This window comes from Phalacrocorax carbo, chromosome 2, assembly GCF_963921805.1.
Source record: "Phalacrocorax carbo chromosome 2, bPhaCar2.1, whole genome shotgun sequence".
NCBI lineage: Eukaryota > Metazoa > Chordata > Aves > Suliformes > Phalacrocoracidae > Phalacrocorax > Phalacrocorax carbo.
In genome coordinates, this window is record NC_087514.1 from 120894872 (window position 1) to 120911229 (window position 16358).

General features: G+C 39.7%; 3 protein-coding genes across 6 annotated transcripts in view; 1 reads left to right on the forward strand and 2 right to left on the reverse strand.

The window, feature by feature from the left end:
* The window catches only part of NEK11 (NIMA related kinase 11), a 101787-nt gene extending 98540 nt beyond the window's left edge, over positions 1–3247 (reverse strand). Inside the window, exon 1 of the mRNA XM_064444139.1 lies at positions 3159–3247. The gene's annotated coding sequence lies outside the window, so the exon portion shown is untranslated. The remainder of the gene's footprint in view (positions 1–3158) is intronic.
* Positions 3248–3274: 27 nt separating this feature from the next.
* Positions 3275–8656, forward strand: ASTE1 (asteroid homolog 1). Its single transcript, XM_064444138.1, has 4 exons — positions 3275–4596; positions 6569–6779; positions 7690–7885; positions 8172–8656. The coding sequence occupies exons 1-4, from the start codon at positions 3307–3309 to the stop codon at positions 8464–8466; spliced, it is 1992 nt and encodes a 663-aa protein (XP_064300208.1). The 5' UTR covers positions 3275–3306; the 3' UTR covers positions 8467–8656.
* Positions 8657–12591: 3935 nt separating this feature from the next.
* Positions 12592–16358, reverse strand: part of ATP2C1 (ATPase secretory pathway Ca2+ transporting 1) — a 69784-nt gene continuing 66017 nt past the window's right edge. For all 4 annotated transcript variants that reach the window (XM_064444133.1, XM_064444135.1, XM_064444134.1 and 1 more), the window contains 4 exons: positions 16017–16164; positions 15309–15404; positions 14325–14466; positions 12592–13418 (listed from right to left, as the gene is read on the reverse strand). In XM_064444133.1, the coding sequence (XP_064300203.1) occupies positions 13282–13418; positions 14325–14466; positions 15309–15404; positions 16017–16164 (523 nt within the window). In that variant the 3' untranslated portion in view covers positions 12592–13281. The remainder of the gene's footprint in view (positions 13419–14324; positions 14467–15308; positions 15405–16016; positions 16165–16358) is intronic.

Below are 16358 nucleotides of genomic sequence, written 5' to 3' on the forward strand. Positions count from 1 at the left end.
TGTATACCACCCCAGTACCTGACACCAAAACTGTCAGTGTTTCAGGATACCAGTTTCATGATTTTTGTATATACTGAAGCCTGATCTCCACCTGTAATTTGAGTTCACTACAAAGCTGTTTCCTCTGCTCTTTCATTTGCCCCTCAGGTTTCACCATCTGTTTCAATGATGGCCTTGCAGCTTCTCTGTGATTCACTGTTAATATCTTCTGCAAATTAGTGCTTCATGGCTACCCACAAGTCTACAAGACTTTCAATAAAACCCAATTCTTCCAGAAGTTCTTAATTTCTCCTCCGGTGTAATAATTCTTTATTGGCCCAGCTTTCTAACAATATAGCTTTGATTTGGAATTCTTGACTAGTCGAGGGCCTATTTCTGCAAACACAGGGACTGCAAAGACAAACCTCCAGTGTTTCTGTGGTTTTCAATAACTGAACATGAGTTTAGTATAACTCTGTTTACTCGGCCTGTTTACTCAGGTGTTTCACTGCACATAATAAAATAACATTGTTCTTATTAGCTTGCCTTTATATAATGCTACCTGCATCATTTGTGCTTGAGGATCCTTTGGAACAAATAAAGATATTGCAAGATTCTACAATCAGTGAAACTAATACTACTCTCTAGTAGCACTACCTGCTGCAGTGCAGCGTGCCCACACTGCGTTTGCTCACCATAGCTTTTTAATGTCAATGCAAGCTCATCAAAATGCCTCTTTTGTTGTTGTTTTTTGTTTTGTTTGGAAAAGACAAATTGCTTAATTTTAAAAGCTGTATAACTTCTGGTTCTAAGTCTTCACTTCCTATCAAATGCAGAGCTTAAATGGAGATTACAAATTTGTATCTTACAACAACAGCGTGTGTGTGCGTGCAAGAACCTATTTTAATACCCATCTGCTGAGCTGCTGTCACACTGTACCAAGGAGGCTGACATTGTAGTGTCACTGTATTATGAAACACAGCCAAATTTTAATTACTACAAGCCACCTTAACAATGATACAAGTCCCGTATGTTTTTTAAACAAAAGCACTCCTGAGATTCTGTTTCTGTATTGTCTTTCAGATAGCAACAGTAAGAAAAATTTTGAAACGCAAATGCTAAGTGAAGAACTTCAGCTAGAAAATTACTTCTTCTGTAACTCCAAATCTGTCTGAAGAAGCGTAAATGATGTGCAGGGGAGGGGAGGGCAGGAAGGTGAACTTCATATTATATTGCCAGTTATGGAAAGTTTACATATTTTTTTCATTTACTATTCTACTCTCCTAGGAAGTTGCTGTTTTATGGATGCCTACATAAATTCCAAATAGAATAGCTTTGAAATACATAACCCTTCAGAAATAACTACACTTACAAAAACTGCTGAGCTATCTATTCCTTTTTTTCTGGAGAAGAGTCACTTACCACCGCTCACCTTCAAATTTTCATACTTACTTGGGCCCTAGGAATACACCACAATATTACTCTTGAGATCAAGTAGCCCATCGAGTCTAACTGTTGTGCTTTATTTCCAACCCTGCTTCTCTCCTTCAATTTCCTTTTATATATAGTAGTAATTATCATATAACTTCATGAAATGCTTTGATATCTACTACTGAATAGCATTATAAGGCAGGGGCCAGCGATTGCTGTTGTGGTGTCCCAGGCACATTTTAACTGTGCAAAAGAGATTGAACGCTGAGCCACTGAATTTGAAGGAAATATCATGTAAGAGTATATACACTCCAGAGCCTGACTCAACCATAAGACAGACTGATTCTTTGAGAAGTATATGAACTGGCAGCCTCTCGTACCTCACTCAAACCTTTAGCCCAATCTTCCCTGTGTTTTTTACCAGCATCCATCTTCTCCCACTGAGGAGCTCTTTCTCAAGCAACAGTACATCAATTGCTTCATTAAAGTTCAGAACAACTAGAGATAACTCCAAGGAATCAACTCTTCAGTCCCTTTTTCCTCAAAAGTCCCAGTATACCCTAACCGGTAACACTCTGGTAAACAGTTTATATTCTTAATTTTCTCCCCCCCACACCCCAAGCCCCATTCCAGAACCTGGCAGAATGCTGGTGCCAGACCAACGCAGTTACATTGTCTGGATCACGTTCTTTTTATCCTTCCTTCTTCCTTGGCTAGAGTTAAATCCCCTTCCTCTTCTTTTGTTGTAAGCTAATAGAAAGTTGTTGTTTAGGGTTTCACAGTTCTACCTATGCACGCTAAGCGTGCGGCATCTCTACTTCTTCCCTGACTTTCGTTTGCTTATGTAAGAAAGATAACTATTTTTAATTTCCTTTCCATAACCTTCAGGTTTCTTTGGCAATGGCTAACATGCTCTGACACTTTCTGCCTCTAAGATAAACCCTTCTTTGCCAATCAAGGCCATTTTCCAATTCTATCAGGTTTTCTTATTTCTTAAGAACCTGTGCTACATCAACACTTGCCATCCCCCACCCCTTCCAGTACAAATTCCATAGTTTTTATATTTAAACTCTAAATGTCCTCAGTGTTCACTACCTTGATTTTTTTCCTGCTAATAGCTTCACTGGCCTGCTCCTTTAAACTTTCTGAAAATAAAAAAAAATTATGTATTCCTGTTTTTTTCCCTTAATTAAAAAAAAAAATTAACTCCTGAACACTAGCTCCAGTGTTATTTTTCTGCAACGTCTTTGTAAAAGTAGCCAAGTCCAAAGTAACATTGTCTCGCTTGGCTCAGTTTTTTACTGCTCCCGGAGAAAGGATAACTAAGAAAAATTTCATTAGTAGCAGCAGCAGCAAAGGAGCTTGCAGGTGGTGGTAAAACAAGGTCAAACGTACTCGACTATCAAAGAGGCTAATTAATATCTCCCTGACGCACATTCAGGAAGCTGAGATCCCCCAGGATAACCTCAGAGATATTATCTCCTTGTTAACAGACCGTGTGAGACACACACACACCCACACACACACACACAGACACCCCCCCACACCCACACCCCTGCGCACGCACACACAGGTGTCCGCCCCTCCAGCGCCCGGCCCCGTACGGCTGCCAGGGCCGCCAGACGGCGGGGACTACCATCCCTCAGGGTCCTCCGGCTCCCCTCGGGAGGCAGGGCGCTGCCGGCCCGGGGCACAAGAGGGAGCAGCCTCCGGCCTCGCCGGGTCGCGGGGGGAGGGAAGCCACCTACCCCGTCAGGCCAGGCCCGCGTCCCCGGCTCCGTCGCTAGGAGACGCCGCGCATGCGTACTGAGAGCCGGGGGCGGGAAGAGTAGCTCTGATTGGAGAACGCCGTCTGTCACTCCTAGCGCTACACCCGGCGGCGACCCGGCCGCCATCATGGGCATCCAGGGCCTGACGGGCTTCGTGGAGGAGCGCGGGGCGTTCTTTACCGAGCTGCGGGTGCGGGACACCAAGCTGGTCATCGACGGGAGCAGCCTCTACCACCGCCTGTGCTTCGCCTCCGCCGTCGATTTCCGCCGCGGCGGCGATTACGGCGCCTTCGCGGCGACCGTGCGGGATTTTTTCGCCAGCCTGCGGGCCTGCCGCGTCGCCCCCTTCGTGGTGCTGGACGGCGGGCGCGGCCCCGAGGACAGGAAGCTGCCGACGCTGCGTGGCCGCGCCGCCGAGCGGCTGCGGGCGGCGCAGGGGCTCTCCCGCGGGGAGGGCGGCTGCCTGGTGCCGCTGCTGACCCGCGAGGCCTTCCTGCAGGCGCTGGGCCGCCTCGGCGTGCCCTTCGTGCAGTGCCTCGCCGAGGCCGACCGGGAGATCGCCGGCCTGGCCAACCGCTGGGGCTGCCCCGTCCTCTCCCTCGACAGCGACTTCTGCGTCTTCGACCTGGCGGGCGGCTACTGCCCGCTGAGCCACTTCCAGTGGCAGAGCCTGGCCGCGGGAGAGGGGCCGCGGGGCTGCTACGTCCCCGCTCGCTGCTTCGCCGTGGAGAAGTTCTGCAGGCACTTCGGTCACCTGAACAAAAGCCTGCTCCCGCTCTTCGCCGTCCTGAACGGGAACGACTACGTTGAGGCGGCAGCTCTGGAGGTGTTCTTCTGCAAGGCGGCGAGGCGGGGGAGGCACGGCCGGCTGCAGGGGCTCCTGACGTGGCTGGCGCAGTTCGCCGAGCCCGGCGAGGCTCTCGACAACGTGCTGAAATACCTTAAGAAACACCAGAGGGAAGAAATGAGGGAGCTTCTCTGCACCGCAATGGAGGATTATATTCCGTCCGACGTGAATCTGGAGGACTTTTTTCAGAAGGGAAGGTACGAGTGTGAGGCAGCCAGGGCACTGGGCTTGCCGCGGTGGGTGCTTGATGCTTTGGCAAGAGGTAAGCTGGCCCCATTCCTCAGCGATGCCCTGGTACTGAGAAGTACCTTCCTCCACGTTCAGGTGGAGAACATGCAGAGACCTAGCGCACACAGCCCAGCCTTGCCCATCCGGCAAGTTATCTACGGACTGCTTCTGAAAGTGTCCCACAGTACCGAAGCTGCTTCTCCAAGTAAGCAGACCAACGAGCTGCCAGTTGTATGTGAATTTGACAGACTCCAAAAGACACTTAAAAAAACATTTGTTCAAGGAGCGAGCCTACCCACAGATTTTTGTGATGATCATTTTTCTTTGGACAAGTTAACGGAGGTAAATGGTTGTCACAACAGATGACGCTTAACAGTGTTTCACGAGTGACACAAAATAGTTGGGACTCGGGTTTGCCAACTGGTCGCTAAAGGTGATGCCTGAACTAAGCCACCTCAGTAAGTAACTGCTTAATACGGAGGTACCTACAGGGCCTGAGCCTGGCCTCTCACACTTGAGAAGCTACACATATCACCTTTATCTTCTTCCCTTCCTGCCCCTCCTGTGTACCAAGAGAAATTATATGAAAAACTGGTTGTGCGTAGATGTAGTATTGCCTAAATTTTCCATTCTAAGCCCTTCTTTCATCCAGTGTATGCTGTTACTCTAGCAACACCTGCTTTTATAATTGGAGGAAGGAACACCATGAAATTTAGAAAAGTGCATATAACGCTAGAGAACTTAATTTATATTTGATCAAACTATGGATATTTCAGAGCAATGTTCTGAAACAAAACCTGACCCATGCTTTTTTACTAAAAATCACTGTTATTTTATGTATGAATCTTGCAGCTGCCCAGCAATTTTACCTGCCGCAAGTATGCGTTCTGCTAACGTGGACCCCTACTGCTTGCCAGACAGAACAGCACCTGAAAAACAGCTTGTAATCAAAGGAAAGTTGTGCTAGGTTAGTTCTAGTCATCATTAGCAATTTTGCATATTTAAATTCTAACGATGACGACTGTAACTCTTGCTGTGAATGGAAAGTAATCTCCCATTCCCAAAGTTGCATAACTAAGATTGTGTATGTAGTAATTTCTAAAACGCCTGGGAATACAATCTGTGTCTTTTAATGCTCCATATTTAAGCCACGTGCTCTCTCCATTCTGGCGTTCAAATCAACTGTTAACACATCTCTGTGTGTGGGCTGTGCTGTATGGTTTTTATCGCTTGCTGGTGGCTCTTTCATATAAGAACCAAGTCTATCACCACTACGACCATTAAATGCTACAGATAGCTATGGATCCAAAGGCCTACGTACAGGTTATTTTACAAAGGTTATTGTTACAAGCCTTTTGAAAGAGCAATATGCAAACACTTCAAGAGTTTGAAAATAGTTTGAAAAATCATGTTTGGGCATTTTAAGAAACATGAATGACGCCTTAATTTGGTATTGGTATGTATGCTGTTCAATGAATTTGAGCTTCTGCTACTATTAACAACTCTCCTTACCAGAACTGAGTTATCACTTCAACAGAAGGTTAGAAGAAGAAAGGTCATTCTCCATTTAAATTGCTCTTGGCAAAACTATTTTCAGTTTGTCTTCTACTGTGGGGCTGCCTACCTAAGACTAGGCAAAACCTTCCTAATCAAGGTTCACAATGCACTCGCATTACAGTTGAACATGTGGTTCTGCTGCATGCATGAAGTTATGGACAAAGTTTATAACACCACATTTTAGAAGTTAAATAGCAAAACAAAGAGGGAACATATGTGAGGAATTAATACATTGCGGGTGAAAAATATGCGCTTCACACTTAAGATTTCATTGTGGTTACAGGTTAAGTGTGTTTTCAACATATCAAGAACATATCACTATTACATCTCATAAAGCATGGGTTACATCTAAGGGGCACAAAATGAAGGGTTTTTTAATATATAAATATATATATATTTGCCATACCAAAGTAATTTTAATGCATTGTGGTTACATAATTTTCCATGCAAGTCAACTTTTACATGAGTTCAAATTCAGTCACTTGATTTGAAGACACTGAAACCTCTTAAAATGTAACCTCAGGCAATTGGAAAAAGTTACTTTTATCCTTCTACCTAAAGTTTAACTGTGTAGTTTTTAACGGTTTAGTAGTATTTTTAAAACATTTTCAGAATATTTATTAAACAACTTTTTGTCGAAAGCATAAAGTACTAGCTAGTTTAAACACAAGCTTATTTGCCTTTTAGAAATTGCTTACAGCAAATAGAGTCTCTTACCTGTATTTTTCCACTCCAATTTTTTTAAATCTGTTTTCAGGTACCCATGTCGTGCCGTCTGATGCTTTTGATGGAGACTCTAGGAGTGAAAATGAGTTTCCTAGAATCTATCCCTAGTCACTTACAACTCCCTGTTGCTGTAACGTGTTACTGGATACATTGTTCAGAACCAAAAGTCAAGTTGCATCAGTTAAAGGCTTTACTTCTAACAATAGTATCTGGAGAACTGCACAGCATAACAAATGATTCAGGTATGTCTCCAAAGAGTACAATTTTAGATGGTCAGTGTCTATGAAAATCTATGCCATAATTCATTTTTCCTCATTTATGGTGAGTTGTCCAAATTCAGATGAATTAGTATTGATTTACACTATGTCCTGAGGTGTCACAATATTTGCATTAATACGGAGCAGAGGAACAGTGCTAGCCATCAATTTAACATTTTATATAGGTAAAACAGTGCTTTGCCATCTTGTAAAATATTAATTTGCATTTATAAATGCTTTTTTTATATCTAAATTGATCTTTTAGTCCTAAAAGTTGTTAAAAATAAGCTTAACATACTCACGCATCAGAAGAGAATACTATTGATGCATTCTCATAGTTTGTTTTTTTTTTTCTCATGACTTTTTCTAAAATCATCTGTACTTAACAATGCTGGGTTAGTTGCACAGGCATTGTGCCTTGAGAGAATTTGGAAGTACTAAATTATCGTAGAAATTGTTTTAGTAATATTTATACCTATTAGAGTTACGGTGACATTTCCTCTCTGAGTCCTTCATTTGATGCAAAGATTACACATGCCAGGGTTATACAGTTTCTTTAGGTTCTAGCTTATAGAAACTGGACCGCTGTGGTTGCCACCTGCTTCACAAACAGGTGGGAGTGAGATGGTAATCGTGGTTGAAATTGATCCATGCACAGTGTAGCATATTACCTAACAAATAAATTCCTGATTTCACAGTTTCAGATTGTCATGGATATTGACACTTCAATTTACTCAATTTTATGTCTTAAAGTTGAGTTTGAGACACTTGAAAACATTACACTAATGCTTCCTGAAACAGAACCAGAGGTTTGAGGACCCCATACATTGCAGACACCTTTCATACTGGTCACAGCAAAACATTTATTTGCATGTCATTTTTGTTTATAACTTAGATCCCACACCTGTCCCTGCCGAAGATAACAGTATTGCATATAACAACTTTCTAAAATGGAAGGAAAAGAAATTGCAAAATGAAGACTTTGACTTGGATGCTGCACACAGTTTTTGCCAGTGGCAGTGCTGTCTTCAGATGGGATTGTATCTCAACCAGCTACTTGGCACTCCTCTCTCTGAGCCAGACCTAAGTAGGTAAGGATGTTTCAGAGATCTGCTTTCCACACAAGCCCCTGATGAAATGTATTCACATGTTTTATTTTCTGTGTCAAACTCCTTTGGCCAATTTTACTACATTTGAACTCCCTTCTTTAAAGATACTAATATGGAGAAAAATACTGAATAGAATAGGTATCCTTTAGGAGCCAACTGTTGGATGCTGTAGGTAGTTTAGATCTGTTTTTTCCCTAAGCAGTAGGTTTCTGTACCTGTCCTTCTGAGGTGCAATTCTAAATGATGATTGTCTCCTTCCTTTGAGCAGGCTTTATAATGGGACCCTTGTCCACAGACTGTATCAAGAGCTTAAATCAACACCTTCAGTGGAAAATTTGTTTAGTTCATCTCCAAAAATGACTCTGCTTTATCAGGTCTTGTTAAATACAGTGGAGTCAACTGTATCCCCAGACTTTTTTCAGAAGATGAGCAAGACCAAATCTGAGTCCTGCAAAAAGAAGAAAGCATCTAATAAGAAAAAAAAGGCCATCAGGTCTGCTATACCAGAAACTCGACACTTATGTGACGTTAATAGGTTTGCATCACTTGGAATGGATGACTGAAAGAATTATTCCCGAAGTAACTTTTAATGCCATGCAGATGGAATAAATTGTATTAAAATATGCGACTATTGGAATTTGCTCAGCTATTTTCATACAAGTTCCTGATCCAATGTTTACCAACAATTCTTGCTTCAGGGATTTTTATTTACTTTTTTGTAACTAACACTTATAAAAGAGGTGCTGTATAAAAGTCATGGTGTTTTGTTTTTCTTTAAAGATACCAGTCTAATTGAAAATGAGAGCAAAGTTGTTCAGCATTTCAGCATTGGACTATTTCAGAGGAATTATTTTCCTGAACATTCATAGTTGGCTATCCCTCCATCTGCCTGAACACTTCTAAATTTGTGTTTGAGGAACATGGTGACTACAATCTTACAGATCAGATTAAAATAGAAATTGACAAGTTTAAAAATATTGTGGAATCAGCCTTTACAAGTGGAGTATTTGTACTTTTGGGGAAAGCTAGCTTTACTCAGTGCCAACCAAGTATGTTGTGCTTGCAGTATTACAGATACTGAACTATACTCAGGGAGGAACCTCAGCTTCTATTCACCCCCTTTGGTATTCAAGAGTTAAATGCTTACATGCATTCACAAAGCTATCACATGGTAGCAAGTTTCAGCAGGTTTGCTAATTCAGAACAATTTTATATGCTCCTCTGGCATTAACAAACTGCTGTCATTTGAGTTAACCTCCTTTGTCTAATGGCTATAAAATGAACAGACCTGTTTAACTTGCCCCAATATACTTGACAAACCTGTACTATCATCATAACACAGAAAAACTTATATAAAAAAAATCCTACATCATCAGTATATCTCAGTGCTTTGCATTAGCTAACTTTCCAGCAAAATTAGTCAATTTACATAAACTTTGCACTTACAACACTCATTTTTCCAGTGTCTTCGCCATGTGAAATCTAATTACTACATTTGTGGGTTTTCGCCTTAAAAATCCATATACCTTTTCATACATTCAGGAAAATAATGATTTCCACCTTTAATCGTTAAAGTTTTGCCCATTACTTACCAGAATTCAAGCTTGCTACCTGCATCATCATGCGCTCAGTTGTCAGGCTTGGTTACGTCCCGTCTGACAGCTACCCACACGGAAGTAACTCACTAGATCTTGTGACTTACAGGAAGGGTCTCTGATATCATACAGCTGAGTCTTGATATTGCCATAATATATTCAAGGAGAACAGATTTATTAACATCTATTAAATTAATGAGTATTTTTGCGATACAGTCTGAGATAGTGATACCTAACATATCGAGTACAAAACTGCTACTTATTAAACTGCCAGCAGATGGCACCTAAGCTCAACCCTACAACAACTGTACAACCCATTTGTAAACAGACCTCAGTTTGCAGCAGTCCACAAAGTCACATTTCCGTCAGGTGCATTTAAAAGTTGAAAGGGGTTAAATTTAAGTTCTTTATTTTAGTAACTACAACTTAAATCCTTAATCGTCCAAATCATCCTCTGATCCAGTATGATCCCACACCTTTCATGTGACCAAGCTAGTAGTTCCTTATGGTTTTTAATAATCAGAAATAGTAATATTTTAAGTAAGTCTTAAATATAAAAATACAAGGACGTTTGATTTCACTGTTAGTGCAGTGAGAAGACAGATATTAAGTTTCTCTGAATCCCATATTGGAAAACTAGAACAAAAATTCTTGAGACTTGCTGAGAAGCAGTATCTTCAATTAAGTAGCTTTGGAAGACTGGGATAAACTCAAGTATTCCACTTTTGGATAAAAACACTGCTATGATCACATGGCATTTTAAGAATACCTTTGGGAGTGCCGATTCAACAGTTAAGAATTGCTCTGCTGGAAATGTGTTCTCAATGCAGAATTCAGCTGTTCTTTGCTGCTGCTAAAATGAAATACACCTCATTGCAAACACCAATCCTGAACGCAGAAGAAAATACCTACAGATTCTAGGGTTACTAGTCAGAATTTAAATCAAATGTTCCAGTTTTCCTTTTTGAGTCACTATAGGTTTTCAATCTTCTTTGAGGGGAAAATACATAAATAAAGGGCTGTTATTAAAACTGAAAAGTTCTCTATTCCGTGCTTTAGTAAGAGCAACTAAATTCCTTGGGTTGCTCTCTCTTTTCACTCCTTTAAATGCCTCACTTTGTGTGGAAAAATCCCACTATTGATTCAATTGTTCTGGAGAAAAATCTCTCAAACTTGCTGTTAGCTGATAGGGATGAAGGGTGGAGTCAAAAAATGGCCATGTAATTCAGTTCACATCTTTTTCATAAATAATGTGATTGAGCTGTATGAATGACTTGTTATTGTTTGATTTTCCATTGGAAAACACAGCAAAACTGAGTTTGGTATATTTAAAGTGAATTGCATTCAGTTAAGTTCACCCTGCAGAAAGGCAGAATTAATTGATCTTGAGAGACTGAGATTTTATTTCTTGTCTAGACTGACACTTTATTCAGAAAGTGAGACTTGTGCTGGGAAAGGTGTACTTCATCAAATTTCTTTAAAGACTAGGCAATAACACTTGCAAGCTAAGACGACAAGTTGGTGTTCATCTGCACTTCTGTACCTACCTGGATTTGTGGGATGCTAAGACCAAGTGCAGAGCACAAAGCAGTCAAATCCCATGAAAGAACATCAACAAGTTAAGACTTACCATGTGAAAGGTACGGGTGCTGTACTTTCTCAAAACCCAAGTTTGTTCAAGAGATTCTTCATCAGCCTGCACTGTCAGTTATTACTGTTCATCTTTACTGAAGAATACTAAGGATTTTATTAATAATAAAGTGTTCTGAAATTGTATTGAAATACTGAACACACAACAATACTGAATAACTACAGCACCCCTTGCCAAAGATGGTAATAGTTCAACACAAGGAACACTGACAAATCTGTTCAACTTCTGAAAGGCAGAACTGCTGGAAATAAGAAACTTGCTTGAAAACACGAGAGCATTTCTGTAAGAGGCCATCTTGTTCAGGCCACACCAGCTCAGTGGTTCACATAACAACATCCTGCAGGAAGAAACGAGGGCCATATATGCAGCAGTCTTTGCCTTTACATAATTAGATCTCCAGCACACTGGTAGTCCAGGTAATACGTGTGTATTGAGCAGGCCCAGGGTCAGCGAGAGCAACGGATGAACTGCATCTGTAAAGCAGACTCAATGGTGCAGTCACGTCCTGTCTGCAGGACCAGGACCTGTCCCCCTTCCTCAGCAAGTCTGGGAATCTCCAGAGGAAGAAAGATAGCAATTAAAATAACCTCTTAGCAAAGAAATTCATACAGCACTTTCCAAACTGCCTTGTTTTCCATGAACTCCCCAGATTTTGAGCATGGCATGTGGGTCAAGCCACAAAGGTAAATGCAGAAATATCCCAGTGTGTGCTTACAACAATTCCTCGTTAACTGACAGGATGACCATCATGACAGCATGGCCCACAGCCAGTACCAGTGCTACAACTCCCAGGCTGCAGTGTGAAAAGATGTATCCACATGTTTTCAAGCAGAAGAGATACCATTGCATCTCCAACTCCCCCTAGAGATCTTAGGCATCCTCTTTTCAAGATTCCCTAAGTGATTGTTCCTTGCATTTCCTCAAGAGTTGATGAGTCCTACTCTCATGAGAAGACACTGATGACAACAGCAGCAAGTCTATTTTGAGGAAGAACAGCATTTCCAGTCAGTGACTATTAGAATTTTCAGATCTTATCATATACTAAAAATGCTTTTAACATACCAAGACATTAATCTATTATAGTGCTTTTCTAGCCACAAGAAGTCATTCTGCAGGTTAAAATTATAAGTTACCAGTAAAAAAAATTTATTTTTACGATCAGGGCGGAAGAAGGAAGAGGAAGGAAAACAAAGCTTCTTTGAAAGACGGGTGGGGTTTTTTGCCATTAGAGTCAAGATTAGTGCCTTCATTTTCTAATTCAATACACTACAAATCATTTCAGTAACAGTGCTGTCTTACAATCACCCAAGTGATCTAATAGTCACAAGCTAAAGTAAATACGGAACAAGACAGAAACAAAGCTTGTATCTAAAATTATACTAAAACAAGCATGCTAATCTGGTGTAAATGCCAGTTTCTTTTATAATAAAGAGGCAACAGACTTTTAAGAAAAGCAAACATTTACTTCAAATTGCAGTATAGGCTTTTCAATCACAGAAAAAGAAAAGAAAAACAGTGATCCGACAGCGGTCACATCCTGTGCAAAAAAAAAACCAAACTCGGGATACAAAAAAACCTGTAGCACAAGGTACTTGAGCCGCTTACACATTGCAGGATAAAGTAAATAAATACAGTAGCTAGAATATGGCACTCTTGTGACAGACTCTAAACCCAGTGGAATGCCTCAAATATTTTTTTTATCCTTGTATTAGTAGCAAAGTCCCACCACCATAAAAGTAAAATAGTACAATGTTTTAAATAAAAACAAACTAAAATATTTATATCTAAGAGAAGGATTTTACACAGTTATATTTTTAAGTGCAGAAAATGGGACTTGGGCTTAGATCTTTCTTTAAATTAACCCCCACACACACAAAATCCCATTCAATCTCAAAAGTAAATTTATGTTTGAGGAAAAATGTTACCAAAGTTGCATAATTTTATTTGTTACTCCCACAGCTGGAAGTTAAATTCTAAACAGTCTTGAAACGTGAATGTTCGTCATTAGCCAGTGAAACAAAGGACTTGTCAAAAGCCCTCAGCATTTCTTTATCCTCTAAATATTGTTTTGCTTTCCCCTACATCTTTAGACAGCAATCCCTAAGTTTGCAAACAAAAGAATGCAATATGCATCATACATCAAGAAAAGACGAAGTTGACGAAGAAGAACTTCCACGTTTCTGGATCTTTTCCTTGCTTCTTTCAAACTTCTTTATGATCTCAGTCACTATGCACACAGAGGAAGTGAGTCCCAGAAGAAACAGTAAATCTGGAAAGAGATAATTAGCCTTTTTAAAATTTGCTATTTAAGGCTGAGGGCAGACTCACAAAGAACAGCACTTATAGGACTTTCAAATTGGCTCCTAATCATTGGGACAGTTTGGGAGAAGCGAAGCAAGAATCACTTTTTGCAGGACCAGAAGACTAACGTGCATAGTTTATGCCCAAATCATAAGTACAGGCATGGTATTTCAAACTTTTAAAACTAGGGTTATGAAATACTTTATTAACACCTATGAAAACAAAGAACACTAAGCAACATAATTAACTTCATACTGAGAAAATACTACTATAATGAAAAATGACACCACAATAAAAATAATTATGTAAAACCATGTATTTAATGAAAACCATTCATCTTTAACTCCAGAAAACTGCAGAAGTAATAAATGTAAGACTTACTGAGGCCAACATCATTATGGTCTACAGTGTCTTAGAATCCGCATGTCTATTTATCCTAAGTCAATGCAGTTGATTATTTAATCAAGGATCAAGATTTCTAAATGAGGTGTATATATTTAGAGAAACAACTTGCTAAATAGCACAGTAAGTACTGTTCAAAAATCTCTATGCTTCATTTTTGCCTGCCTCAAAAATTATATTAAAAAACCTAATATACATAAGCACCTAAGAAATTTAAGAACGTGCTGATCAGTTGTGTACCATACGTATTTAAATCATGGTTCCCAAATAAAAAAATCTAAAACTATATTCCCCACCCCGCAAAAAAAAAAAAAACAGAAAACAAAAAACAAACAACCCGAAACAGAACAGTTAGCAGGCTTTGTATTTCTGTTGTATGCAAACAGCCAGAAAGCACTCTTAGCGAACCATCAGCTAATGCATTTACAAATTAATCCTTAATGTACAATTTTGAAAAGGGAACTGTTCTCACCCAAGACACTCAGGCTTTCTGTTTGGAAAACTTTCTGAAGTGGAGGAAAGTAAATGACCAACAACTGCCCCATTATAGATCCAAGGACGGCATAGCAGAACATTTTGTTACTGCAAAGTCCAATCTCAAACACAGATTTTGCCTGTAAAATAAACAACAAATTACTCCGTACATGTAACCTTAATTATCTAGACAAGAAAATAATTCATAACTACAATTTCTTTTCATCCAGACTTTTAGAAAAATATTAAAAATTACTGTTGACCTTTTAGATAATCCAGAACAACTTCTTGAACATGCTAATGGCATTTTTTCTCTGGTAAAGAGTACAAGTCTTGTCTTCATAGTCAATGACTTGTATATTGAGCTCACTTTTCTGCAAGTAGAGTGCATTAGAAGGTGCCTCCTACATTAGAAGGAAGTGTTTTTGTTGACCCTGACAATTCACATCAGAAAACAGACTGCAAATCAGAGTAAATGTAGTAACGTGTACTAGCAATGTGCTTTTCTCCCAACTAGCACAAAATTTCAGACTGATTTCCTTAAAACAAATATAGGCAGAAAGAACAGTTTAAGACATTTTCCTTGAATTATGGGTTTAGGGTTACAAAACAAAAAAGTTAAGGCCTTCAAGAAGTTTCAGATTCTGGCAAGGATGCTGAATTGACAGAATTTTCAGGAAAAAAAACCAAGCCAGTATAGACAGCAATACAAAGGACCATCACACTTCAGCTTTCAATAAAAATTTTCTTGCTGTCAGGAGAGAAGCATTACTACCAGCTCTGCATCACGTAAACAAATTAAGGAAACTAATCTGTAATTTAAGAAATCCTACCTAGTAAATATGTGAAACTTGAAGGTTAATAGCAGATGTGAAGTATATCGGCAGTAAAACATTTGAAACAAACACAGCAAGATCCTCCCTCAAAGCAAACTCTGCTTATTGCATAAGTACTGTGTAAATGGACAATGCAAATCACTTACCTGAGATCTAGAACTCAAAGCATTGAACATATCAAAAAATACAAAACAGGTAAAAGTCATGGTTGTATCTCGAGGCGTTATTACATTGTCTCTTAACTGCCAACAAAAGAAAACAAAATGGCTTTAGCATGCTTTAAACCCTCCACAACTAAAAGTTATTACAAGAATTCAAGTCCTACTAGCTAGTAAATGAAAGCAAAAGCAACTCATCTGCCCCAAGCTGATGGAATAAATATTACACAGCAAAAGCTACACACCTGCAATGTGTAACAATTTGTAATTCCAAGGTGTGATCAAATCAAGCCTTCTGACAAACATGCAAACACATGAAATACCAAGAGTTCTATGATGCACTAACGTTCGAACAACATTCTTTTCTACTGGGAAAGAAAGTCAAATGGCTATTTCATAACCGTCTGGCTAGAAGATTTGTACAATTACTTTTTATGGGCCAAGGTTTCCCAAGTAGATTTGGGCCCTTGAAAAGTCTGTGTTAAAATAGAAATTGGGGAATAAAACTGTATTCCTCCTTTCAACAACTCCTTCAAAAAATCTTACTCTCTGGTCTGCTAGCTGAACAGATTAGTAAATAAGCATGAACAAAAGTTGCAACTAAGTTAATACAAATTCTGAATTCCAACTCTGGTATAAAAGGGACTTCTTTTAAATCAGTTTGTTACTGCTTTAAGTGGTGTACTTTTGTCATACCTCTCTCCAGAAGACGAACAGTGTTCCACACACAATAATTATTGATGAAACCAGTATTTTAACAATGAGGTTTTTGGTCAGAATGCTGTCCTTCACATTTCTTGGAGGCTTCCGAATAACATCTTTATCCACAGGCTCCACCCCAAGACTTACAATTGAAAGAACATCTTAGATTTTTATCATGATAAAAATAATTCACTACTTCTAACGTAAGGACTAGATTTTCTGAGTTGAAATAAAGATTTTAATCTTCTCTCTTACAGCCTAAGAATCATCTCATTCAAGTAAGCACGTGGTATTCTCACTTTCAGAAAACTGAGTTATATGTATTACTAACCGGCA

What these genes read in the sequence shown, in the direction of transcription:
- ASTE1 (XM_064444138.1), top strand. Translation starts at nt 3,307, where the DNA reads ATGGGCATCCAGGGCCTGACGGGCTTCGTGGAGGAGCGCGGGGCGTTC. An exon ending in CTTTGGACAAGTTAACGGAG is followed by an intron (nt 4,597 to 6,568) that starts GTAAATGGTTGT and finishes ATCTGTTTTCAG; the next exon opens with GTACCCATGTCGTGCCGTCT. An exon ending in CAGCATAACAAATGATTCAG is followed by an intron (nt 6,780 to 7,689) that starts GTATGTCTCCAA and finishes TTTATAACTTAG; the next exon opens with ATCCCACACCTGTCCCTGCC.